Here is a 27671-nt window from a genome sequence, read left to right as displayed (position 1 = left end):
ATAAGGAGGTCTTCTAGAACCTTCTAGGCCCACAATATTGGTAGAAAGGCTTTGGAGACACGTACCCTCTTCAGCTCATTGTTAAAGGATTCTGTGCTCTCCAAAAATTTCCGCTTCTTGTCTTGATGGCGTTCCTCTATCTGTAGGAGTTCTGCTTCTAGTTTACGCTATGTATGGAGGAGATATTGCAATACAATGTGAACAAAGAGCTGTAAAAACATGGGAGTGCAAATGAAAATTACTTCTATATTTGTCTGTAGGGTGGAGAAGCAGGCTAAAATATTATTTTTTTCACCCAGGAATTTAAACATTTTCAATAAGATTTGTTTCTAAGAACTTTATAAGTGTATAAGTTGTTTCACTGTGGCAGATTGAGAAGCATTTTTTCAGTAAATGAAATGTATCTCTACCACAAACATAAACTCATTTAACTGGCACAATCCATCCCAAGATAACTGCAAAAAAGATGCATACATCTGAAAGCAAGCTCTGACTAAAAATATGTTATATTTGTTGCACAGAGCATTCCTTAATTACTTCCAACAAAATAAATATGGGCAATCCCCAAGTTACAAACAAGATAGGTTCTGTAGGTTTGCTCTCACGTTGAATGTTTATATAAGCCAGATCAAGTACATTTTTAAGTGTAATTCCAGCCAAATAGCTTTGGATAGCATAGGGAAGGGTTAACACTGTGGGGTTGTTTTGCTGTTTGTGTACCTGTTCAGAACGTTTCACCTCACTTTCTGTCCCTGTGAAAACTGGATTTTGAAAAATTTGGCTGTGGAAACAAGTATTGGTGAGGAAGCTTCAGATACCTTTTCCCCATAACTATCAGGAATGAATTTCCCTTCCAAGGGATTGATTTCTCTCATTTCCTGTTGTCCCATCTCTGTTCTTAACTATGAGGCTTTTGTTACTTGGATGTTTGTAACTCGAGGACTGCCTGCATTTTGGTAGTGCACACATCTCAAAGGCTACACAAATTGAATACAATAAGATTTTGATCCAATGATTATATACAGCTGTAACATCTTCAAATGTATACACGATCACTTGCACAGTTAGAAGAAGCACTATCTTGCAAGCTATCCTATTATCAGTGTCCTTACATCATTTCCAGCTGTGCATTAAGAGGAAAAGCAAAGATACACATTGTAGCTATCACATATTTGTGCCAGGAGCTCCACCAGGATTCTGGACTTTGTTTTGCTCACATTTATGTGATCCAGACAACTTTGAATTTAATTATAATATGTCCGAATGTATCTCCCCTTACGAACCACTGAGGACTTTAAGATCATCTGGGGAGGCCCTGCTCTCGGTCCCGCCTTTGTCACAAGCACGTCTGGCGGGGACGAGAGACAGGGCCTTCTCAGTGGTGGCTCCTCGGCTATGGAACGCCCTCCCTAGGGAGATCAGATCTGCTCCCTCCTTCTTGACGTTTCGGAGGCAAGTTAAAACGTGGCTATTCGAGCAAGCGTTTACAAATACAGAGTAACTAATATAGGAAATCGAATAACCTGACAATGGAACTGGACAATGCTTGAAAATAATGAGACACTGATGATGTTGTTTTTACTGCTTTTGTGATGTCTTATACTGTTTAATGTTTTTATCTATATTATGTTTTATGTATACTGATTTGTTGGAAACCACCTTGAGTCGCTGATTGGCTGAGAAAGGTGGTATACAAACACAGTAAATAAATAAATAAATAAATAAATAAAATCTGTATATATGTTGTCCTTTCAGATCTATTACATTTTAATGGAAAAGCGTTAGATTTAGGCAGGTGTGAGGAAGGAAGATTTTCTTTGGTTGGTGGTGTTAATATGGCAGGACAATGCAATTTTGGACAAGGTAATAAAACAACTGTCATTTAAAGCAGCAGCTAATGTGTATGCCAATCACTTTCGATTCTAATCTATGTCAAAAGAACATTTAGTCCACATATTGAGCAACTAAGGATATTAACAAAGAGGCAAAAAGATAGGCTTTGGCATATACATGTTACTGAAAAGTTCTAATGAAGTGTTTGAAAGAAGCAAATCCGTTCCAGCTGGTTCAAGACTGCAGCTCTGACACAGAGCACAGCGTGTACAGGAATGTTTCAAGAGTCAGTCCACACCTTTTATTGCATTTGATTTCCCAACAGATAATTTCTAAAACACTTGACTGCTGGATCTCACCACTGCTACAAAAGAGAGATGCAGATTGCAATTTCTGTGGGCAGAAACGTTCACAGGCCTAACTTGCATGCTCCAAGTACACAAGGAGACTTGGAGGATATTCAAAATATTTTTATTAGAAACACACAAAACGTTTATAAGCAAGGTTTTGGGTTTTTTTGCCCACCTGAATGAACTTTCAGAACCAAGGGAAAAACAATGAAGATACTTCAAAGTCGCTTTTCCTGATGATATCCCAATCTCACCCTGTGCTGGCTCTGAAGAAACCAGTGTATTCGGATCAATACATTAAAGACTGTAATAATAATAATGACTGAGGGATAGTAATGAAAATAGTACTTATTTTATCTACAGGGATATAAAAAGAGTCTTGCTGGATCAGACCTTGGTTCTAACAGATGCCTGGCCAGCAAAAGCCAGTTTGAAGATAAATGTCTTAGATTGCTTCTAGAACATCATTATTTCTAGGGGAAATACTTAAGCTTTCACCCATTTCAGCTTTCCTAGCAAAAAAACGGTAAAGGTTTCCCCTGAAAGTAAGTCTAGGCATGTCTGGCTCTGGGGGGTTGTGCTCATCTCTCATTTCTATGCTGAAGAGCCAGCATTGTCTGTAAACATCTCCAAGGTCATGTGGCAACATGACTGCATGGAGCACCACTACCCTCCGCAGAAGCGGTACTTATTGATCTACTCACCCTGTGCCCCGGATTCGAACCACCAACCTTTCAGTCAGTAAGTTCGGCAGCTCAGCGGTTTAACCTGCTGTGACACCATGGGTTTCCTAGCAAACCCAGGGGTATCTGCCCTTTTAATAGTATGACTTCAGTTATCTATTCTGTAAGCACCCATTCATGATTTGCTAGGACTTTGGTTGTGAGACACTATGGATTGGCATAAGTCGCACCTACACTTTAGACATCACTTTAACTGCCGTGGCTTAATGCTATGGAATCTTGGGAGTTGAAGTTTTATAAGATTTTCATTTTCTCTTCCAAAGGGTGCTGATGCCTCACCAAACTACCACTCCCAGGATTCCAAAGAACTGAGCCATGGCAGTTAAAGTGATATCAAACTGCATCAATTATTCAGTGTAGATGCACCCTTAGTCTGGGACACTCAGTTGACTATAGGCAGATAGGAAAGATACTAGGAGGAAGGTTAAGGATTTGGAGTAGAATTTCATCTCAGTCTTTCTGAAATCTACACAAAGCAGAGAAGGAAATGTAAGTTTTGAAACTAATTGAAAACAGATAAAGTGGACATGTCAAATGGTTCTAAATTATCACACAACATGGACACTTGTGTGAGACAGAAATGTACCATATACAAAGCCTAATTATGTTTATATTTTTCAGATATGCGAATTTTACCTGGTGAACCATTAAGGACTGAACCTGGCGCTTGAGAACCTGCATCCTAGCTGTGGTGACCACAGATCTGACATCAGGGACTACACTTTCACTCAGGATCTCACTAATTAAGCGGTGGTTTCTCTGGAAACGAGCTGTGGCAGTGTGTTTCATAGAAAACCCATCATCATAATCTGAAAAAAGACATTTGAAATTGAATTAGAGATGATTATAAATACAGCTTTTACCCTGTTAGCACAGTTTAGCTTCATAGTGACCCTACAACGTAACCCTGTATTCTCAATTTTACTGCATTCATACTTCTTTCCCCAAAAGCCCTCGCATTTTCTGAAATCCCAAATGGGAGTGTAAAAAAAGCATAATGCCTGGCAGGTACTCAACTGAGTATAACATGTGCAGTTTTTTGATTAATGAAGTATGTTCATTCCCTTTATCTCATTATCCTCACAAAGCAGAGTGGTGTGACTCATCACCCTATTTCACAGTATGGAATATTTGCTTAAGAGCTCACATGGGATACATGTCACCCTCCAACTTGCAGAAACCTCTGGGGGGTTTCTTCCCCCTCCTTATGCTGGCTAGGACTGATGGAAGCTGCAGCACAGAAACATCTGGAAGACAGTCTCCTAAACCATCCAGTGAATAAATGTTTGCACTGAAATTTGGAGTGACAAATATCTGGTTCAGAGTTCATACCGGCAACATTATTGTATGTCTTATAACCAAAGTTTCCTGTTTGAGGCATTCTCTCATTTTCACTGATTGTGTCAATCACACCATGTTCTGATGCAGGCTAATCAGAAGCAATTTCCACTGTATATGGTGCTCATGTTAGTATTGCTGGATTGTAGCCTTGGAAAAACACATGGAGGACAGGTGAAGGTGTGTGAATAGCCCACATACCAGCCTTGAAAAATGCTGGTCTGTCAGACATCCTGCTGATGTCTGACAGACACAGTATGTGAACCTCCTCCAACAATCTGTAGGATTTCTATTCTTTTACCCTCTTACCCTTTATCTGGTTTCCAATACAGGGGTAGAGATGGCTGGAACATTTTTCAAACCTTCTCTAACAGCCCATCAACTCATTGATTCGCCTGCACACAATTTCTGTTGCTTACGGCTATTAACTGCAGGCTTAAATGCCAACTGGATTATCTCTGTTTGAAATGGAACAGATATGTAAGTTTTCTATAAAATCTGATACCAGACAGTGCAAAATTTGCTCCTATTTTTACTGAGGCAGAGGGATTAAAATTTTTGAGAAAATGTGAATGTTCTGCAATGCTTACTTTCCTACCAACCTATTTTACCACCTTTAAAAAACTAAAGCAAGATTAAACCCTTGCTTCATCACTTAGCATATAAAACCACACTGTCTGGCATATTTTTGACATTTAATAAGGTCATTTGAGAAGGAGGAAAAAATGAAAACAAGCCACACATTTTCAAATAAATAAAACTGGTACTAACAGTCTTAAGGAGTTGGCTAGCAGCAAGTAACAAGTTAACATTAAAATTAAATATTAAAAATGCAACCACTTCAAGAGTATATAATTATCCTCAGCAGGCCTTTCATGAAGGTGGTATCACCTGCTAGTGCAGAATTTTGAATTTAAATGTTGTCATTCTCTAAGTCTATAGATTGCAACATACAGACAAGGTAAAAATCATGTCTAAAAATGTTTCAGTGATTTGAAAGCAAAAAATAAAAAATAAATCATAAGATTTCTCCCCTAAATTCAGAAAGTTTCCCATTTCCCCAATGGAGAAAGATCCCTCTGTCCCCACCTCCCATTTTTAAAGGACTTTACAAAGGCTTTCAGAATGTCTACTGTATGTCATCTGAATATCTCTTAATAAAGAGAAAATAGTATATACAGAAAAAATATGGAAATTGTTTCAATGAAGCTGGAGAATATTTTGAGCCCTATCACTTATGTTTCTCTTGCATGAGTAAATTACAGCAAACCCACTAAACCCAAGTGTGTAAGGGACTGCAGAAATTCACTTATTAATAGGGGAAACATATCCTGCACATGTTCAGAGATTCTACAAGTATCCAATTTCCAATACTGGAGGAATGAGCCCTGGTAAGAAACACAGGATGCCTATAAGAAATGCTGACACCCAAGACAAAACAGTGCACCATGGATATGAAAATATCATGGGAACTTGAGCTATTTTGAGAGATATAGGTGTCTGGATTGCCTTTAAAAACTTTGAAGGAACAGCAGTAATTGCAATAAAAAGCCAATGGCTTAGAAAAGCCCTGGTCTTTATATGTTGTTAGCTTCTAAATAAACAATTTCTTTCAGCATTTGAAATGCTCTCTCATCCCTGGTCCCCCACCCTATACAGGGTACATATCCTATTCTCTTTCGGTCAGAAACTAGAAAGTTTGGTAGCATCTGATAGTAAAAGCCCAAACAATCAAGAGATGAAAGGAGACTCCATTGCCAGAGAAATCAGTTTATTGTCAATCATGAGCTATACTCTCATACTTGTAATCTTGGTATCAGTTGCTCTTTTTGATTTATGTGTGCATAGATTTACCCTGCTACCCTAGCACACACAAAGAAAACAGCCTTGGGCCTTGAGGCCACTCAGAATAGGAGTTAAGATGTGGCTGCATATCTGAAGCCCAAAATAATTTGGCTGGAAATATTAGCATGACCGCCCAAGGAGTCTTCCTCCTATCTTTGAAAAATGAATTGGCAACACCGCTATGGCCTAAGGTGGATTTAGGGCAGGGCAAAGTTGTGAACATTTTTGCTTATCTTATTATACCTCACACATTGTGAGGTTTAACATTTACGATGGAACATCTCTGCATTTATATGAATATGGCTGAATAGCTTATTTGCTTTCTTAGCAGAACATATTCACAGTTAGGTTCCAGGCCAGTTGCAACAAAAAAAAATCCCATAAAAAAGAAAAACAGATGTTTATACGTATTAGTGCATAACTAACATCACAAATAGAAGATAAGGTGGGGCAAATTGTATTCATGTCCATTCAGCTGAAATAAAAATAAATGTTTGGGACAATTCTTCCTTTCAAATCAATGACAGCACTGACAACATCATTCTTTGAAATAAAGAGGACAGGCTGAAAGTAATTAAAACTGATAATGAAGGTTTCGATGACAGCATTGGTACAAAAATGGGCTTTGAGCACAACATATTTTCAATAAATGTTAAATACCAAGACCTATTCATCTATTCACCCATGAGCAATCTAATGTCAAACTGGAAACTGCTTTCAAACATTTGAACTGATACACCCAAAGTGATGGTGAAACACAGCACTTAAGGATGTCAGGGATAGTCTGGAAAGCATTCATGAGAACTCAGAAGGTGGCCTCAGGAAAGCTCTAATGTTTCAACCTCTCCTCTCAACCTCTCACAGGGAGATAAAAAATATTAACGGTTTATTGTTCATGCCTTGTCTTGTGGACTGCTAAGACAAATGAGAAATATCCTGAGATATTATTTTCTGCGACAAAATGATATGTATTTTAATTACACTATGTAACACAATTTTTGTCTGTGGCTTATAAATATCATTTCTTAATTGGTTCTATCAGAAAAACATGGAAAAAGTTTATTCAACTGCAAAAGCCGTTTTTGTGGGACATCCTGCAGCACATTTTGCTACAGGAGAGAATGCCTCTAGAACATGGCCATATAGCCCAAAAAAACCTACAACAACCCAGTGATGCCAGCCATGAAAGCCTTCGACAATACATTTTGCTACAGTTTTTCAATGAATATCTCTCAGAGTCTCAACAAATTCAACAAAGTTTGTGGCAGTCACAAAAACGAAGTTTCTGGAGTATAACAACTACTGTACTTTCATAATACAGTAAGTACTGCACAATTAAACAGGAAATAACACTTTCAAACAGATTTCCCCCCCCAAATTTTGTTAGTTTTAAAAAGAAGGACTGCTTAACAGTTCAGCAGACAGAAGGACCAAGAAATACAACATAACTTCAGATGCAACTATGCAAGGGGACACAAGGCGTAACTACATAGTGGTTGAAACAACTAGGGATTTTAAAAAGAATGTAGGTTCAAACCTACACTGAAAAAACATGCTTTCTTCTCCACTAGGAGGGACAACATGCAGTCTATATGGATGACATCAGAGACTCCATCAAAATTTAGTGGGGCAGTGTCAAATTCCAACTCAACATTCATCTAAAACAAGGCATGTAGAGAGCATAGGCCTTATTTTAGAGGGGAATTGTGTTGACCCTTCAACCAAGCAATGCTTTCTAGCCTTACTGTACATACTCATTTCACATATATTTGAATGTACAGATATACTTGGAGTGAGGGCAAAAACTGATTTCACTTCTGACAAGCAGTGTTTGAAGGCACACACTGATTAAGTGTACCAATATGTATGTTTTGTGGCAACATCTCTCTTTGTACAAAATCCTTTCAATTTCACGATCTTGCTGCAGGTAAAACAAGGAGAACTCAGCCCACAGTAAGTCTAACTTGTCTCAGAAAAGTCATATAGATGCTGAAAGAACAAGATTTCCAAACACCCAGATTGAAAGAAATATAATCAGGCAGTGGACAGGTGGAAGAAAATCCCTCAAATAGTCACAGGCGAGTGGAACATGCAATCCTTGCCTGTTCAAATTAGCCCAAAAGCATCCCACCTCTTGGAACTGTTTAATACAGAAACCAACTGATGTAGCATGAGAGAAGTATGTGCCTTCGTCAGCAACTCACTTGAGTTCATTGGACTTGCCTAACAGGATTTGATGAAAAGGGTGTCATAAATAAATCTTGTGAGTAACAAACCTAACAGATCAGTCATTACATTTGATAAAAATAGTTGAACATAATTTTTGCCTTTCCAGTGGAACAAAGTGACTTCCACGATTAAGCTTGTATTTTTTATATGACAGTGGTTCTCAAGCTGTGGGTCCCCAGATGTTTTGGCCTTTAACTTTCAGAAATCCTAACAGCTGGTAAACTGGCTGAGATTTCTGGGAGTTGTAGGCCAAAACATCTGGGGACCAACAGGTTTGAGAACCAGTGCTGTAGAACATCCTTCATTCTGACCTAATCTAATCTTATGAAAAAGTGTCATGGTCTTTGTCCACGTGCTGTGGAGAGGTGCTAATTCTGCTTTTTACGCCCCACCAATAGCAAATGCCTTCCTTTCCCCCACCAAACCAAAAAGCTGATAAGACAAAAGGCTGTTTAAAGGGGCAAATTCAACAAAGAAATGCAGCGGACTTAAGAAATCAAACCAAGGTAGACTGCAACTTTTCCAGAAAGCAGAATTTAAAAAATAGTCAGCTTTCTACAGGAGTTAGTGGTAATATCTGGCCCTTATTCTTTGTTTCATATGCAAACAGGCACCTAGATTTTTTTCTACTCCTACTTTGCACAAGCTGATGGCAGAACCAGTTTTGAACTTAAAAGCAGTTCATACACCTGTGCTTAATTATTAGTAAAACTGGGCGACGAACATAAATACCCTAGATAAGAAATGATTTTGGTTGAGGAAATGTCTTGAAGGTTTTCATTGAAAAATGTCACTACCAAGTACCTTTTGGCAAGATGACACGGGGCCCTTCCACACAGCCCTATATCCAGAATATCAAGGCTGACCCCACACTCAGATAACTCAGTTCAAGGCAGATATTGTGGGATTTTCTGACTTTATATTCTGGGACATAGGGCTGTGCGGAAGGGCCCACAACGGTAACCTTAGTGATCCACTCTTTATTGGCAGAAAACTACCATGGTTCAGAGCTGCACTTACCATCTGGGTCTTCAGCAGGCTGGATGCTCATATAAGGTTCACCTTTCTCCATACGAGATTGCCTTTGCCGGCTTTCCTCTTCCAGTGCAGCTTCAGCCCGGCTTTTTGCATTGATGTAGGCAAGGTAAGCAGGTGAATTATGGTAGGCTTTCATTGACTCGTTGTACTCTATCTACAGTTTGATAGACATATATATTTTTAAAAAATGGCAAAGAAGACCATCTCCCATACCCTTGGGAATATCTTCTGACTAAATATCCTTGCAGTAAACAAGGACAATTTCATGTGAAGCAAATATTCGACTGCTCTCTTCTGGAAGGATGGGGTTGCATCTAAGCATTTCGGAGTGTGTCCATATAAAATGAACAGCAAGGGGAACATGATGTTGGGAGGAACTGCAAGAGGGGAGTGTCATTAACTGTGCTTTATTTCCAGGTCTCTTTATGCTTATAGTCGGGGGCAGAGAGGGAGGGCACGCAACCTTGACTCAGGTTTAACTGTACGATTTTGTATGTGTTTGGGTGGGCTCTTTCAAGCCATCCAAGGTATCATGATTCTATTATACTCTCCTTAAAACTCCTGGCAGATTTGGCCTTGCACAGCAAACAGTTGATTCAGTTTTCTTCCCTCAATAATGTTCTCGTATGTAAGCCCGTTTTATCACCTCCTCCAGAACCAGTCTTTTTTAAAATGTATTTTATTTTAGCTTTGTGCATGTGAGACAGACTTCCAGCGTCATTTGGGAGTGAGAGAGGGAGATTTCTTCTGTGTACCTTTTCTGCTTCATATTCATTTAAGTATTCTTGCTTCTCTTCATCAGTGAGGTCTCGCCACATCCCTCCAATGATCTTCCCAATTTCCCATAACTTCAAGTCAGGGTTGGACGCCTTCACTTGGTCCCAGACCTTAACAAAAACATCTGTAGTAAAGCTCCAGCTAACTAAATACTTATAAAATTAAACACATCTTTGTCATTATCACCATCATGACTATGGTCCTTTCAAAAGCAAGCAAGGCAATATCAAGACAGTTATTTTTGACTAAGCTACGTCTACTGTTTGAGCATTTCTCTGGGACAGGAGGACAGAGGTACAATGTTTATCCACTGCCTGGGTCTTATTCTCAGGCATCCTTTTGACAGTATCTCAGGCATCCTTTTGACAGTATCCTTTTGACAGCAGTAGTGTGTACATGCCCTTAAATCCTGCACACGCTTCTTCTCTTTTGTCTTAAGAGAGGCCGCTGGATGAAACAGTTTTTTTTTTAAAAGAACCAGAGAAAAAAAGACAGGTAACATAGTTCTCCTTCTGGCTCAGTCACTCCTTGATACTGGGCTGGATCAGGTGCTGTCCACAAGACCTAGGCGCTCATTATGACAGGAAAAAGCCACTGAATTAAAAAAAAATACCCTCATTCCCTCTCCCTAAAGTAAATGGAGAAGAGAACTTAAAAACATTTTAAAAACAAAGTAGATCCTACTGTCAATATTGCAAAGTCCAGTTATGGAGTTGCACCAATCCTGCTTTGCCACAGAACGCGGTATTTTAATATAGAAAATTGTGTCAATAGGTCACCAGATGCATCCTTGTTAGCAGAGGAAGTGGTAGTAAATTTTAAGCATTTTTTTAAAAAAAAAATCAATAAAAAATGTCTTCCTTTTTCCCTCGACAGAAGGGTAGCCATGTTTCATTCTGTGGTGAAATGTATTTCCCCTTTCATTTGAGTAGTTCGCTATTGCCTTCACCGTGGAAGGAGAAGACAGCTGCATTCTTAAGTTTACCCTTAAGGAAAAAAGAATATCAGAAGAAAAGCAGTTGGATTTCATTTTAAAAACTGAAAGCACATTTTAGAACAACTACAAAGTAAGTTAAGCATAAACCCAGATTGTAAGTAGCACTTGCAGAAATTAGGACCAAATGTTTTATACCCACCTTCCTGCTGTACCTCATGTAGGGCATGAGTGGCTTATCTGGAGGCTTGGGGGGCTTGGGGATTGTAATGCCTGATGATGCCTAGAGAAGAGCCAAATAATATCCACTGGTTATCTAATCTCAAACATTTGAGAACTGCAAAAAAGTCCCCCCAAGAGATACAGGCAAGTAAGTAAGACATAGGTAAAGGTAACATAACTAGCTCTCATGAGAACATTTGTCAACATCCAAGTCAGTAGTATCTTAAGGACTTTTAGAATTTAACAAATCTATCAAAAGGGATCTTGTACTAGAGGTAGCATTGTTTTCAATACCATGTACAGCAAATTGAAGAGCATCAGCAATGATCCAGTCTCTCTTTCTAATGAGAGCAGTTGTTACTATACCTCCAAGAACTACCCGAGACTACATTCACACTTGCCTTTTATACTCCTGGTTAAAACCAAGTAATAGTTTTCACCTTCAACTATGTTACTTTTGAAACATTAACTCGCATAACTCAATGGGGACTTAACTGCAATTAATTTCAGTAGTCCCTCCACTTCTGCAACAATTAGGGGAGCAGAACCCTTGCGAAAGAGGAAATAACAAATGAACACACACACCCTTTTCTAAACTGAGAGAACACCTCTCTAGGAATCTCTAGGTCCTCCAGCACAACGTCTGTTGAAGACCTCGAGATTGCTAATGACAATGTATTAATCAAATCTGTAAATAACCAAACTTCAAAAATAATTTCAATCTCAATTTCTTTCAAGTTCCAAAGAAGTGGCTAGTGGCTTTCTTACAACAATATGGGCAACTTTTGTCCCTCCAGATGCTGCTGGACTATAGCTCCTATGGTCCCAAATAATTTGCTGATGGGAGTTGAAATCCAACAACATATAGAATGTCATAAGTTGCCTATTCCTGCCCTTCACTAAGTAAATCAGCACAGAGATTTTGTGTGTGACAGGGGCTCTTGGCAATTATTACTTCCTGGAGAATGGTAGCAATTGCCCTGAATTTATGATCTGTGCAATGTTGCTCCTTTGACACTGGCACTGTAGAATTGTTGCTAGATATTACAAAAATAGCTGTGGCATATTTTGTTTTGAATATCCACTGAAGAGGCAGATTATACAGCATTAGAGGATATAGGTTAGAAGAGTACAGTGGCAAACCAGTAGCAAAGTTCAGGTGTGAATGCAACCTCAATACTAAACAAAAAAGACAGATACACTTTAGAAAGAGGAGAGATCAGATCTGTATTAATATGGATATTCTTTCATACAAGGCCTTCTCAAATAACACTTATTCCATAAAGACAGAATATGGATGGGGAAACCCAGAATGCCTGTTGGAACAAGATCTCTGCAAGGCTTGCTCCCTCAACCTGTACATCATATGAGTCCAAATTGTACTGTCCGAATCCAAATTAGTTTGTGAGTTCCTGGAGGGACCTCTGTCTTCCTTAAAGGTTTGTACAAACGCCAAGCATCTTCCCTGTACTCAATAAGAAAGAAAAGAAAGACACTAAAACAAAGAGGCGTTACTAGCCAGCAACTGTAAAGTCCCCTTTTCTCTACAAAGAAAATTCTTTCAAAATGCAACACTTGGACAAATACAATTTATTCTTTTCAGATATGTGCTAACATTATAGTTAATTTAACACAGATTGCAAGAGAGATTTAACAACTCAGTCTTACACATTTTCATATAAATCACTGTTGTTTTCAATTGTAATAGTTTCAACCATCGCAAGAAGTTTCAGCACTACATATGTTTTGAAATCAGTGAGATTTCCAGGTGGTGGCCGAGATCAGTTTTGTGAATTAATGGCAGCTATGAAAAATGGACCTCTATGGACACAAGAACCATTTTTCTAAACTCTTCTGACAGCGAGGGACCTCTATTTCAATGGAAAAAAAAACAGATCTATGCAGGATTTCTCGACTCATAGGAAATTTTGCCTTCCATAGATATTGATGTGGTGGCCTTTGTGAACAACATTCACCTGCATGTTGGGAGTTTATGCAGTTCTTCGGAACAATTTCAGAGTGTTTACAATCAAGGAGTAAAAATGCAGCTTTAGATCTATTTGATCAACCTCAGGAACTGTTAAAGGACTAGAACTCTCAGGTTTGAGGTAAAACATGTTGAAAACTGTGTTTTTAAGCAGAGAAAAACAGGTATTTCTTCTTGCCATTTATGAAATGTTATGAACCAATCAATGCATACATCACTTCCACTGAAATCTAACAATGTTATGAGTTGTATGCATCAGCAAATGTATACAGATACACAAACAGAATGATGGATCTGGAAACATTCAGTGTATCAAATTAATGCTTGTAATTCAACAATAAGCTCTAAATGTTCATATACAATGAAAGTCTGAATTTGAATTTAGATTGCAAAAGTCTTCAGTGTGCACATGTGTGTGTGTGTGTGTGTGTGTGTTGGCAAATACGCTGAATCAAATCTAGATATAGTTTGAGATCCATTTATATTAAGGGGATTTAACTGAATTAATCACTCACATTGATTGCATGCACTTATTCTAATCTATTTGTCTAAGTAAAGACCCTGCTTTCATCAATTTTGCTTACTGTACATGTCCTATTCAAATGGTAATTGCTTCTTATTTATAATGTTTTACAAGTTATTTCTACAAATGTTACCTAAGGAGTTTATTAAATCAACAATCAGTAAGTGATCCACCTCCATTCAATTTCAAAAGCCTGTGGATTTTGACATAAATTCATATGGATAAGGAACATGCTGATTTCAATTAATAATAATTTTTGAGAGGATTTGGGAATTTCCTGCAGTTCCAATACTGTTTTCCTCAAATTTGAGGGAAAGGGGAAACCTATCCTAATTTCATTCCACCAGTCTGGATTAGTTTCTGTGTTTCTCAGAATGCTCCATCCATCTCATGTTCATGTTACAATAAGGCATCTGTCTTGGTCTTGTAGGTGCTATATCATGTCTAAGTTTTACATTAAATTCCTATGGAAGTGAAAGGCCAATTCAAATATGCATGGAGATCACTTGATGTTTTCCATTTGATGATTTGCAAGCCAGTGTGTGAGCTGCCTCTGTAGAAAGTGACTATCAGGGCTACCTGGAGGTATCATGAAAGCTTTGTCAGTGATGTCCACTCTATGGTAACATTTTCATGTATATCTTGACGTTTCGGCCATCAAATGACATACAGGTGAACTCACCCAAAACCTTGTTCCAATTTACAAATAAAAGGTTACTATTTAAAATTTAGTTCCTGCACAATGAAAAGAGAAAGAGTGGGAAATTAGAGAAAGAAATCACAAGTTAATTTTCCATGGTTATATTGAGAAAAAAAGAGGTAGCAGCTAAGATTCAGAAGAACCTAACTCTAAAGCCATTTCTGGTCACTTCCTGTTGTTTGCCGGATGACGTAATAGTTGATTCTCCTACCGTGGCCCGGCTGTTGCTGCCCGAGTTCCCTCCCAGCCTGTAGTTGTTGTAGGCCAGATGGCTGTATGGATTGTATCCCACAAACCCTGGTGTGCTGGGCATTTGCTGATGGAAACAAATGAGACAAAAACACGAATGAGAAATGAACCTCAATGAGGAGAACACAGAGAAATGAAAATGGTTTGCAATACGGCATGCAAAAGCAACCGGAAATTTAAACAAGCAAAATGAGGTGTAGCAGCACGAGGTCCCTCTTGAGAGAAACAGTTAGCCTGAATGAAACCCATTTTAAATGGATTTTTTTTCTTCTTTTAAATTCTTGTCACTTGAAATTTTAGAGAGTTATAATCTCAAAGCCTCCAACATGAATGTGGGAATATTTTATCTCTGACAATTAAAATTTACCATTGTATCAGCTATTCTAGAAGTCCCCTAAGAAGTACACCTAATATTTATTGGGGGGAGGGACATATGTACCACAGAACTTAGAAACAACTTTGCATGAGCATATATACACTCCTTAATTGTATTTCCTTTTTTTCCTTTGTGAAACTGATTGTCTCATCTTAAATGGCTGCAAAAGAAAGTGAGATCTTGCTGAGAATGAACAAAAACACACATATAGACAGAAATGGACCTCACAACCACAACCTGGATGTACAATCTCCAAAAAGTTGTCCTGCAATTCAGTGAGATTTTCCAAGTTTTATATTTTAGAGGTCCCAATGCTGCAGAAAGCTGAAAAATATGCTACATTTCTTAGTAACAACATTAGAGACTCAATCTGGTATAGAGGTTAAATTTCTGGTCTTAGGTTCAGGAGCCACTATTTCAAATCTGTTTTGTCAAAAATACTAACTGGTTTGAATGGTCACATCTAAACTTATTAAGCAGAGATATGCAAGATCCTTTGGTATTCATGTTTTTGCATGAGTCATGGTTAAACCTGGAGATGCTACAATTAATTAGATTTTAATGGCTCACAGAGAAGGTTTCCAAAGGAAAACCTACTGGATAACATTGAGCTAGATTTATTCTAAATCACAAAGGTGTCAAGAGGATAATAGTGTGTGTGTGTAAGCATGTATATACAGGTGACAACAAGCCATATAGTTCTCCTAAGGAAAGAACAGAGTAAAAATACAATCTGTCAACAGATATCAAAATGTTCAGGGATTATGCCAGCCCAGTTAACTAAGAAATGATGTAGGTTTATGTCCTGTGCTACCAAGCTTTATGGCATTACATAATATGATATGATGCCATCCCAAGTGCTGATAATCTAAGAAGAGATGAGTCCCTTCAATGTCCACCAACAATAATATGAAAGTCTCCAATCTTTTCTCCATTATTCAGAAAACGAGCAATGCCCAATTCAGAAAGGCAGTGAAGAAAAAAGTCACTTCTTTTCCATTGCTTCCAATATGGGGAGCCGGGATTCTTGGTCACTCATCTGCATCTCCATCCATATTTATTATAGGAAACCAGTAAGATTTGTAAGCCTTCATCAGCCAGTATATAGCTTAGTTCCAAGCTTGCCAAGTCAGGACAACATCTAACCCTCTTAGAGAATAATTCTTTCAAGGAAAATGGCTATTTCAATTTGAGGCTCAAGTGTTTGCTTTGGGCTTCCCAACTTGTGATTATTAATTTGCTTCTGCTCTTATACCGCTTCTCCATACATATGCTTAGTTCTTCCAGATATAACAGCCTGGTCAGATCTTGGCTGCAGTTTGTGTGTGCTGCTCCAAGTAGTCTTGTTTACATCAATGGTGCTTTTCCACTTTCTGTTCAGCCTTTTCTCATGTCCAACTACAATTAGAGCTCAAGGGAAAACTTTTTGTGAATTATAATACCTAGAGTCTTCTACTTGACTGGACTGGAGTGGTGGAGCCAATGTCCAGAGTTTTAAGTATAACCCTCTATTTTGTGGTCTCCATATTTGCAATGGAAATCCTATCTAGACAGACTGAATATCCCTTTAAATTTGGACCTCTCTTATTCTGAAGTTTCCTGTTCTCTATCATTCATATCCAAAAGGATGACTCCTCTTTATTCTTTTATCACACCATTTTATTCTGTCCCTATTTCTTAACTAGCAGGGTCCCTAAGCCACGCCAGTTCTGCTACAGGTTCCATGACCTTAAAACTCATACACAAGTTGAGTGAATTTAACTGCCGTGGTGCATATGCAGATCCTGAGTCTATGTAACAATGGCAACATTTATCCAACACATTAAACTCAAATGCTTATCATAACAGTTTAGATAAACAGAAATGTCTAGGTTTTCAAGAGACAACAAAAATATTTAAGGGCATTCTTGGGAACAATTTAAGGCCTCATCACACTTGATAATTTATCCACTTTAATCCACTTTAAATACTGTGGCTGCCTCCTGCAGAATTCTGGGGTTTGTAGTTTAGGGAGGCCCATGAGCAGTTTAAAGGCCCCTCCCTAAACTACAAAGTCCAGAATTATGCAGGAGGCAGTCACTGTTAGAAATCTCTTAAGTCCACTAAATCACAAAGGACAGGATCTTGGACAAGTTACTATATATGTGGCTATGTGATTAGAATGATGTTGTCAGCTCCCTAAGAAGACAAAACATACAATCAAAACCTGCCTCACTACTTATATAATATCAAAAGCTGATTTGATATTATGTCCGAGTAATCCACAGTTTTACAATTAGCTACCTTCCTGGGGACTGTGATGCTTCTTAAGTAAAGCAGCAAATAGCATGCTTTGTATAAATATCTTAGAAGTATTATGACCCAATCATTAAGTATGGCTTCAGAAAACTGGAATAATAATGCCTTAAGTATATTTGAACAGCAAAGTTTCAGTATATTTCCAAGAATGAGAGTTGCACAAACCTACCCAACATAATTCAAACACTCATTGGTTATTCTCAGATTAAGAAAGGATACTTCAAGTGAATTTGGCTGAGCAGAAATAGACATCTATATTCTTAGTACATCACAATTTTCCTGAGATTATTTTTGTAATCATACTCAATTCACTTTTTAAAACATTTTATATTGCTTTATTATTATACAGGTGTAACCCATGTATTCGACAGTTTAAAAACCAAAGAACTGCTAAGACTAGAAATCATTGAAACGTAGAACACAACCTGTTTTAGCTTTCAAAGCACTTTGGCAACTTAAAAACAAACACAGTACAATATACATCACTTGCAAATGATGCAAAATATCAATAGCACAGTTAATTGAGAGAAAAAGTAGGGTGTCCAGAGAAATGCATGGAAAGTTGTGCAAGCATACTGGAACAGGTCAAAAAAGTGAAGCACATATTAAGGATATGGTTTCTGGTTAAAACTGAATAGGGCCAAAGGAGTAAGTCATCGAAAGGGGCACCACTGATAAATTGGTGATGCTGATATTCACACCTGGCTCTTCAACAGACAAGTAACTGTGGTTAACAATGAAATAATAAGTCCTTTTTTTCATGGCTGTCTATGGCATTTCACATGGCATTCCATATGTGATAAGAAGTAACTTATAATATTTTGCACAAACAGGCTACTAAATACTTGAGTGGGACCAGCAAATGAAATACGAAAAATTAAAGCTATCTTTTTGGTAAACAATCTGTGTTATACATTCAAGACCTAACACAGAACAAGGCCTCCTATCTTCATATAAATCTGTTAGCATTTCATAGTTCTTTAAGAACCCATTCTTCTAGTACTTTCCCAAAAGGTTAAGTGCTCCGTAAATATAAAAAGAGATGTCAAAACTGAAAGGGCACTTCACAGAACACCCAAAAAGGCAGCTACCATCAATTTAAATGAAGTTTGGCCACAGAAGAAGACCTCTTAGGACACCTTTTTAACTTGTTTCGATTGTGCCTGTGTGCTTTTATCATTTTGTTGCTTTCTGTAATATGATTTTAAAAATCATTTTTGGTAATATTTTTGCATTTAGCGCTCTTAAAATACCATTAGCCAGCCCCAAGGTTATGAAACTGAAAGAATAACAAATATTTGAAATATGCATTTTCCACAAGTAGATTTTCATAAAATAGAAATTCATGGAGATATACCTAAAAAGCCTTAGAAATAAAAAATGGTTAGCAAAAATCCCAGTTAATAAATATTTTCATTATTTTCCTCCCACGTTACAGGATTTTGTGGAGATATAATGAAGTAGATCAGACAAATTGGGGGAGGGGGGCAGGGGTAAGACCCATGTGTAGTGTATTGCTCCTTCTGGCCATTCTGAGAACAGTCAGCAACTCAAATGAGTGCCAGGATCTATGAAATAAAGTGAGGCCACAGTAGGTGCCCAGTGTACAGCAAAATCAAGGTTTGCTTTTTAGAACTTTAAAAAATCATTTTGCAGCCATGGGTGGCTGAATGCAGAACCCATGTATATGGAGGACTGACTATACTAGAGGGGGTTGGTTGGGGAAATGATTTCCAATATCCATGGCCTCATCTCAGCACTTTAAAAAAACCAAAGCATTCATTTCCTCTTATTTCCAGCAATCATCATCATCATCATCATCATCATCACTTTATTTCTTAATTAGACGCTCTCCACCAAGGTGCTCCGAGCGACTTACATGCGTGTCATAGTTCTAACAAATTAATTAGCTTCGTTATTTTACAAAGAAATCAACATCTAGGTTACCTAAGTTAAAGAGGTAGCCCAAATGAACAAAATCATGATCTTAAAAAATGCCAAATATAAAATACATCTATATACTTGAGACTACAAGTTCTAATTGTCAAGGACAACTAGGGACAGTAAAGGAACAGTAAAGAGGATTCCAGAAATTGGCTGGCAAGGACTTATTTATTTATTTTATTTTATTTAAGACATTTGTATCCCACCCATATCAGCCCGAAGGTGACTCAGGACTTTTGTAGCATGGATTTGAATCTGAGTTCAACATCGATATATATCACCAATGTGATCCAGTGCATGGAGTTTCTTATACCTTCTGCTCTGAAGTAAATTGAATTCAGCCTTCAATGTTTGTCAGATGAGAAATAAAACCTTCTATACTTACGGTTGCGGGGGCTGGGGTGGGTGGAGGGGCATAAGATGGCCTTTCTGTTTTAAAAACAAAAGGGAGTATAATGACTTTTAGAGAACAGTTTAATCACAAGTACTGCAAGAAGAGTTTCTGAAAAGTAAATCAAAATTAGTGGGAGAAAATTGATGTGGTGAAAACAAGAAATGTAATTGATTTAGGAAAGTATTTCAATACTACTACTATAGTGTCCAAGCTGCTGCCAAGAAGTCAAGGAAATGAATAGAATATATAGGCCAACTGTGTAAGCGTTTTTTTCTATTTCATGAACATTTGGGACCTATTCACAAAAGGCTTTTTTTTGCCCCGTTCTTCCATTTATTGACAGGGCTTGAGCATCATCAGGTAATACTGGCTTGGCTTTGCCCACATTCCTCCCAAAGTGGAGGGGAAGAATCGCAAGATGCTTTCTTCTCCATGACAGAGAGGAAAGTGTTTTTTGCACTTTACTTTCCATTTCCCCATATGATGGGGGGGGGGGGGAGCAGCGAGGCTATGCGCGCTGTTGCTTTTTCTCCCATATGATAGGCACCAACACACCCTGTCCCATTTCCACCATATGATGGAGGAAGGAGGGAGGGCATGTGGGGTGCCATGAGCTGCCCCGCACACCTTTAGGAACTGCCAGCAAAATGGCATGGCACCAGGGGCTGTGTGAAGAGGGCCAAAGACTGCTGGCTGAACCACTAACTAGAGTGATAGCATTCTCAAATGGCTGTTCTCTCAATATTTAGCTCAGTATACTTTGTTCACAAATGATCCAACATGGAAGCTCTTACCCATTAGTGAAAAGGAAATGATTGAAGTCTTCTTTCACATATATAGGATTTACCAAGGAAGTATTTACTCATAGTTATCATCTAAAAACTGAGCTAATGTGAAAGTTTTTTATAAGAAGACTGTTTGAGAATCAAAACAAAACACCAGTACATAATAAAAGTGAATGGAACTATGATCCCTAATACCAGTGCAATCTACAGGGTAGTATTTTTGGTTGGATATATCACAGTAGTATGGCTTGTATAATAGATCTACGGTTTCCAGGAGCCAGTGAACTCACCGCTAGAGTCCTAAAAAGTTATCTTTCTGCTATAAAATGAGATGTAAGATTCTCCCCACCCGTGTGGCCAATGATAGACTCTTGGTGTAGAAAATTGGAAACACAACCTCTAAATTTTCTGACTCCTGCATTAGAGGAATAGTGAAGTGAGAGCAGTTTAAAAAAAAAAAAGAAAAAGAAAAGAAAAGCAAGCTGTGGCGATATGAAGTATTTGGAAATGATAGGGAGCCTATTGTTCTTTGTCACTTTATGCTGGATTCTGACTTAGCCAAGTTTAGGACACTCTGAAAGTAGTGGGAAAAACCATGGCTAACGTTAATCAATCCATTTCAAAGGGTCTAAGACAGGCATCCTCAAACTGCAGCCCTTGAGCGGTTTAGAAAACCTGACCATTGAACTGGCTAGGGCTTCTGAGAGTTGGGAGTCCAAAACAGCAATTTGAAAATGCCTGGTCTAAGAACTACTGACTTTGGATCTACAGCTTATCGATGTTATTTATGCTTTTCTTCTTATTAACTGCTTGACTGAGACAAATCAAGAAATGCCTCTAAGTTCATTCATTGTGGCCTTTATACCAAAAATGTGAATGTAAAACTGCTTAGGGTAGATGGTCATAGAACCAAGTTTATAGTTAGCATGGCAGTGACCTTGCACTGTTTCAAAGGACCACACAACACACTTTCTGGATTTGCTGTGTAAGATTTTTAAGATGATGTCTCATCAACAGTAAGTCACAAAATGAAAGAATTTGAGTTTTTGAAATGAATTTCTTACACATTTCTTATGTATTACGTATTTCTCACGTAATAAGAAATAAAAAGCTTTTGCTAAACTTACTTGACATTTTGGTAGATAAAATGTTCAACCAGAGGACATTAGATCTGAAAAACAGTAGTAATGATAGAACAATACTGTAAACCATGTTTTGTCAACACGTCATGCAGTATACAATGCATTTTACTAAGATCACCAATAATTTTAAATGCACAGCTAGATAAGAATTACAAGCAGATTACAAATTCTACTACCTTAGTATTAAGCTAAACATTTTAATATGTAAAAATGGCAGGTGTTCCTATTATTCAGGAAATCTATAATCAAGAGACACCAAATGTCATCAATATAGTGACAAAATATTACTAAAATGTTTTCCTCCATTCATTTTTTTCTAGTACAGAATATGTAGTGAAAGAATATAGGAAAACCTCATGTGCTGAGTAAGATATTAATACAAGAGCAAAGGAGACCACTACAGAATTTCATATCCTCCATTTACTCACTAATTCTACTAGTGATGAAAACACCAACCATAATTGACATAAACTTTATGGAGGTTGGTACTTTTAAAACAGGTTAAGAACATATTTAAATATACAACACAGCTAAACTCAATCTACTGATATTGCTATTTTATCATGAATAAGAAGCATGTGACCTAGAAATATAACCCTTATTCGGTTCTTTTAAAGTTCAGTCAACCCTCTACTTAGGAATACAGGACCTGTGTGAAAGTGAAAAACAATGAATAAAGGCATTGCTGTTTGAATGCTGCTCTAGGCATTTCTAGAATTTTCAGCACAACTCTATAGTTGACTTCTGCTGGAGGCTAAGCACTGAATCACACCGGAGGACCTAGGTCCCTTCCACACAGCCATATAATCCAGAATATTAAGGCAGAAATTTCCACAATATCTGCTTTGAACTGAGTTATCTGAATCCACACTGCCATATATTCCAGTTCAATGCAGAAAATGTGAGATTTTATTCAGCTGTGTGGAAGCGGCTCTAGAGATTCCTAGAGAGGAGTTCTCTCTAGAAATCTGCAGAGAAAGTTGGAGAAATCTGCAGAGAAATAATTGGAGAAAGTCGCCTGCAGAGTCAAACTGGAGGACCTAGAGATTCCTAGAGAGAACATTTAAATAAAAATCTATAAGAATTAAAATCATTGGTTTGAAGGGAGAACACTATTACAAAACTATACGATAAAAAGGAAGTGCTGCTATTACCTTATATGCTACACACATTTCAATGGCACAAAAGAATACAAAACAAAGGATAAACTTCACACTTTTATGTGCAGAGTTGAAGTTTAATAGATGTCTGTATTTAACATGCTGTTTTTATTTTGCACTTCCTAAGACATGAAAACCCTGCTTGCCTCTCCTCCATTAATCTACACAATGTAACTGTTTAGGATTTAAACCAGGGATGGGGGATATTTAATCCTTCTCCCAGATGTTAGACTTCAACTTACATCATTTATTCTGTTTTGTATTGGGCAATGTATGTGTGTTTGTATCTTCAAGTCACTTGTTTACTTACAGTGATGCCATTAATTTCATAGGGTTTTCTTAAAGCAAAGGATTCTCAGAATGATGTCAGTTCCTTCCACTGAAATATAGACTAGAGCACCTGCTATTTGTTGTAAGTCCCCCATCAAAGTACTAACCAGTGGTGACCATGCTTAGCTTCCAAGATCAGATGGGATCTGGTCCCTTTAAAGTACTTAGGCTATTTGGTATGCCTCAATTACAGGAAAAAGAAAATAATTACATATAATTCATTCATTAGACTGTACTATTTCCAAGATATGAGCAGAAAAAAACCACCACAGTAACCAAAATAGGAGAATGTGGATGTTTTTACTGTTTCAGTTTTATGCCATTATATAATTTTGTTGATTTTATTTATTTATTTAGTATAAAAAGCATTGCATAAATTAGTATGATAAAACTGATAAAAATAGAAGCACAAGCTGCTAAATATCTTTTGACCAAAAATAGGCAACAGTGATCACATTGTCTATAGCAGGGGTCCTCAAACTTTTTAAACCGGGGGCCAGTTTACTGTCCCTCAGACCGATGGAGGGCCGGACTATAGTTGTTGTTTTTTTAAAAAAATCAATTAAAAAATTCCTCTGCACATTGCACATATCTTATTTTGCTGTGTGGAAGGGCCCTTAGAGGGGGTTCTTTCTAGCCCTCTTTAGGCAGTAATTCCAGGAGCAGAGAATGGGAAATCTTCCTATTTCTAGTCTGACCAAAAATCTGGCTACCAGTATTTAAAAAACTCTAAAATTATAACTGTAAATAAAGAACAACACTCAAACACAGGGGAACTCCAGACAAGAAACAATCAGGGCCAGCTAATCATCTCTCAACAAAGGATTCTCCCTAAAAACTGTCAGGCTATGAAATGGCAATCAAGGTGGCCAATTGAAACATTCATACCTACCTCCAACAGACAAGAGTTCTTTCTCCCACCCACAATTTTCCTGGTTAAAGGTTTTCCTCTGACATGAAGTCCAGTCGTGTCTGACTCTGTGGTGCTCATCTACATTTCTAAGTCGAAGAGCCGGCGTTGTCCATAGACACCTCCAAGGTCATGTGGCCAGCATGACTGCATGTAGCGCCAGGGCAGCCTCCCTTGGCTGGCTCACGCTGTCTATCAGGCCTGACGGATAGCGTGAGCCTGCCAAGGGAGGAGCAGGCCCGCGCGGCCTACTTGTGAGTAGACCACGCAGAGCAGCCTCCCTTGGCTGGCTCATGTGGCCTACTTGTGAGTAAAGCGCCTCGCGAGGTGCTTTACTCGCGGGTAGACCACGCGGAGCAACCTCCCTTGGCTGGCTCATGTGGCCTACTTGTGAGTAAAGCGCCTCGCAAGGTGCTTTACTTGCGAGTAGACCACGCGGAGCAGCCTCCCTTGGCTGGCTCACACTGTCCATCAGGCCTGATAGATAGCGTGAGCCTGCCAACGGAGGGGCACTGTGTGTGTGTGTGTGTGGGGGGGGGGGCGCTCCTCCTCTGCGGGCCGGATCGGGGCCCTTGGCGGGCCGGAAGTGGCCCGTGGGCCGTAGTTTGGGGACCCCTGGTCTATAGCCTCAAACAAATCTTTTTCTGTACATGAGGCAGGACATTGCAGGCAAGCATACAGATGCGGAGTTGTCTGTTCTGCTCCGTAGCCACACAAGGTGGAGGATTCTTTTAGGTAGTGCCATTTTGTCAGGTTGTTTTGTGATCTGTCCACTCCACTTCTGAGTTTGTTCGGGGACCTCCAAGTTTCCCATTCTTAGTTTGCCCCTAGAGACAGATCCTCGTGGGGGGGGGGGGCATCCAATTGGATTAGCTGCTTAGAACGATACTCTTGCTGTTTCTGGGAAAACGTTAAGATGAGTGGTGGTTCACATGACGCTTTTCCTTGATTAGTCTACTGGGAGGAGGCTGATAACCATGCAGTGGATGGCTTTCAGTGTTCAACCTTATTTCTCTCAGTTAGTAGCAACTTCCTGTGACACATGGGGGGGGGGGGGGAATGCCAGCTAGCTTGTAGAGTTTATCAACAGGTGTAGGTTTAAGACATTATGTGATCACTCTGTATGTTTTGTTCATCACTATGTTCACTTGCTTCACGTGGGCAGAGTTGTGTAAGCCGCATCGAGTCCTTCGGGAGATGCTAGCGGGGTACAAATAGTTTAATAATAATAATAATAAAACAGGGCAGGCATACTTGGCAGCTGAGTAAGACAAGGCCAGGGCAGATGTTCTTATTAATTTTGGGTCTGCACCCCATGTGCTGCCAGTTAAGTTTCTGCAGGATGTTATTGCATGCAGCTACTTTGTGTTTGGTGTTCCTGCAGTGTTTCCTATATGTTAGCGTTCAATCTAAGATGACACAAAGATATTTAGGATGGAAACAATGTTCAACCTCTTGACCTTCCCAGGTAACTTACAATTTCCTGCTGGCTTCATGGTTCTGTAAGTGGAAAGCACACACGTATGTCTTGGAAAGGTTAGGCTACTTTGTTGATTATGTTGTGTTTAATTTATTGATGTTAGGTTCTAATGTCTTCATATGTGGTGTTAATTTGGGTTATTTGCTGGCACTTATTTGTTTTAATGTAATGCAATATAATACTACTAATAATATGGTATTATAATTATATATTTATGTTACATGTAATATTACTAATAATATTACAATATAATGGTATAATACAATATAGTAATATTTAATACTGTTATTGTACTATGCTATTAATACAGTATATTGTGTGTGTATATATATATATCTCTTGTAAGCCATTCTGAGTCCCCTTTGGGGTGAGAAGGGCGGCATATAAATGTTGTAAATACAATAAATAAATTATTGAGGCATTGAATGTTTTCCTTTTTGTATGTTGGTATCTGCCCTGAGTCCCCCAGGGAGATAGGGTGGAATATAAATAAGGGTTTATATTATTATTATTAGTAGTAGTAGTAGTAGTATTACTGGAGCCCCCGGTGGCACAGTGGGTTAAAGTGCTGAGCTGCTGAGTTTGTTGACCGAAAGGTCGCAGGTTCTATTCTGGGGAGTGGCATGAGCTTCCTCTGTCAGCCCTAGCTTCTGCCAACCTAGCAGCTGGAAAACATGCAAATGTGAGCAGATCAATAGGTAGCAGGTTCGAATCTGGGGAGTGGTGTGAGCTCCTGTTGTTAGCCCCAGCTTCTGCCAACCTAGCAGTTCAAAAACATGCAAATGTGAGTTGATCAGTAGGTACTGCTCCAGCAGGAAAGGGACAGTGCTCCATGCAGTTATGCTGGCCACATGACCTTGGAGGTGTCTATGGACAACGCAGGCTCTTCGGCTTAGAAATGGAGATGAGCACCAACCCCCAGAGTCAGACATGACTGGACTTAATGCCAGGGGACAACCTTTACCTTTTAGTAGTATTACTGTGGTGGTTCTTTCCTGTTCATATCTGGGAAATAATACAATCTAATAAGTGAGTACTTATAATTCTTTTCTTTTGTATTACTAAGTGTTGGTTTTAAGAGTGTGTCCATTTATATATGCAAGTTGCCTGTCGACTTATGACAACATTATGAATTTCATAGGCGTTTGTTAGGCAAGGAATACTCAGAAATTCCTCCCCTTTTGTAATGTTTTTCTTTTGTTCTTTTGGAAACAAAATAAAACTTACTTATACAAAAAAAGAAGTAATATTAAATCATTAAATCATTATAATAATTAGGAATTGAGAAAATAAATAATATAATTCAAGAAATTAAAAAAAACAGAAGGTATTTCGACCAGTGTATTGTATGATCAGTGTAGACTCATACAACGCACTTTAACTGCATTATGATAATACTGCAGTATATTTCAAGTCGGCCTCAGCGTTAATTATAATCGACAACGATGAAGAAAAACCTTCCTCTCAGAAACAGGCCTCCCTTCACACCGGCCTGGAAAGGCCTCTGGCTTTGGCGTGGCCGAGGAAGGAGGATTTCTGGGGTCCCGCACCCCAATATGCCTCCTCAGCCAAGCCCCAGCCACGTCCTTCAGACTCACCCGCGTCCCACTCGGACTCGAGGCCTCTCTCTCGCTTCTTTTGTCTCGACACGAACCAAGAAAGGCGGGGATGGAGAAGGAAGGCGGCGGCGAGGCGGCCTCTATTTCACTATTTCCGTTCCTGCTTCAGCACTTTCCACACAGACCTCCCTTTCGCTAGGTAAGAAAAAAAGGTAAAAACCTAACAAGAAAATCCTCTCGAATTCCACTTTAAACAGTACACATATACTTTCCTCCTCTTGAGTTTCAAGACGTCCTCTCTTCCGAAGGTTGCCGTGGCAACGACGTGAAAGTGCTGCTTTGAATTCCAAGCTAAGGGAAAAGTGGAGGAGGGAGGAGGAGAGAGCGTGCTGGATGACGTGATGACGTCATCGATCGGCATTGCGTGAGGAGCGTGATGAATCCATACAACCTGAGCAACTTTGGGATGGTGGCTTAAGTATTTGAGTTGTTGCTGCTGCAACCAATTGCCTTTTAAAACAATGT

At 38.7% G+C, this 27671-nt stretch overlaps 1 protein-coding gene across 3 annotated transcripts in view; it reads right to left on the bottom strand.

The window, feature by feature from the left end:
- SMARCE1 (SWI/SNF related, matrix associated, actin dependent regulator of chromatin, subfamily e, member 1) overlaps nt 1–27310 on the bottom strand; it is a 32530-nt gene extending 5220 nt beyond the window's left edge. Inside the window, exons 1-9 of one of the 3 annotated variants that reach the window (XM_060781024.2) lie at nt 27186–27310; nt 21693–21736; nt 19772–19815; nt 14668–14835; nt 11290–11370; nt 10132–10263; nt 9359–9530; nt 3563–3735; nt 66–167 (exon numbers count right to left, since the gene is read on the bottom strand). In XM_060781024.2, the coding sequence (XP_060637007.1) occupies nt 66–167; nt 3563–3735; nt 9359–9530; nt 10132–10263; nt 11290–11370; nt 14668–14835; nt 19772–19815; nt 21693–21699 (879 nt within the window). In that variant the 5' untranslated portion in view covers nt 21700–21736; nt 27186–27310. The remainder of the gene's footprint in view (nt 1–65; nt 168–3562; nt 3736–9358; nt 9531–10131; nt 10264–11289; nt 11371–14667; nt 14836–19771; nt 19816–21692; nt 21737–27185) is intronic. The other 2 variants (XM_060781025.2, XM_060781026.2) reach the window with 2 other exon arrangements.
- Nucleotides 27311–27671: the final 361 nt, after the last annotated feature.

This window comes from Anolis sagrei, chromosome 6 (genome assembly GCF_037176765.1).
Source record: "Anolis sagrei isolate rAnoSag1 chromosome 6, rAnoSag1.mat, whole genome shotgun sequence".
NCBI classification, from domain to species: Eukaryota; Metazoa; Chordata; class Lepidosauria; order Squamata; family Dactyloidae; genus Anolis; species Anolis sagrei.
The sequence above is the reverse complement of the archived record's forward strand: the minus strand, read 5'-3'. Positions and strand labels throughout refer to the sequence as shown.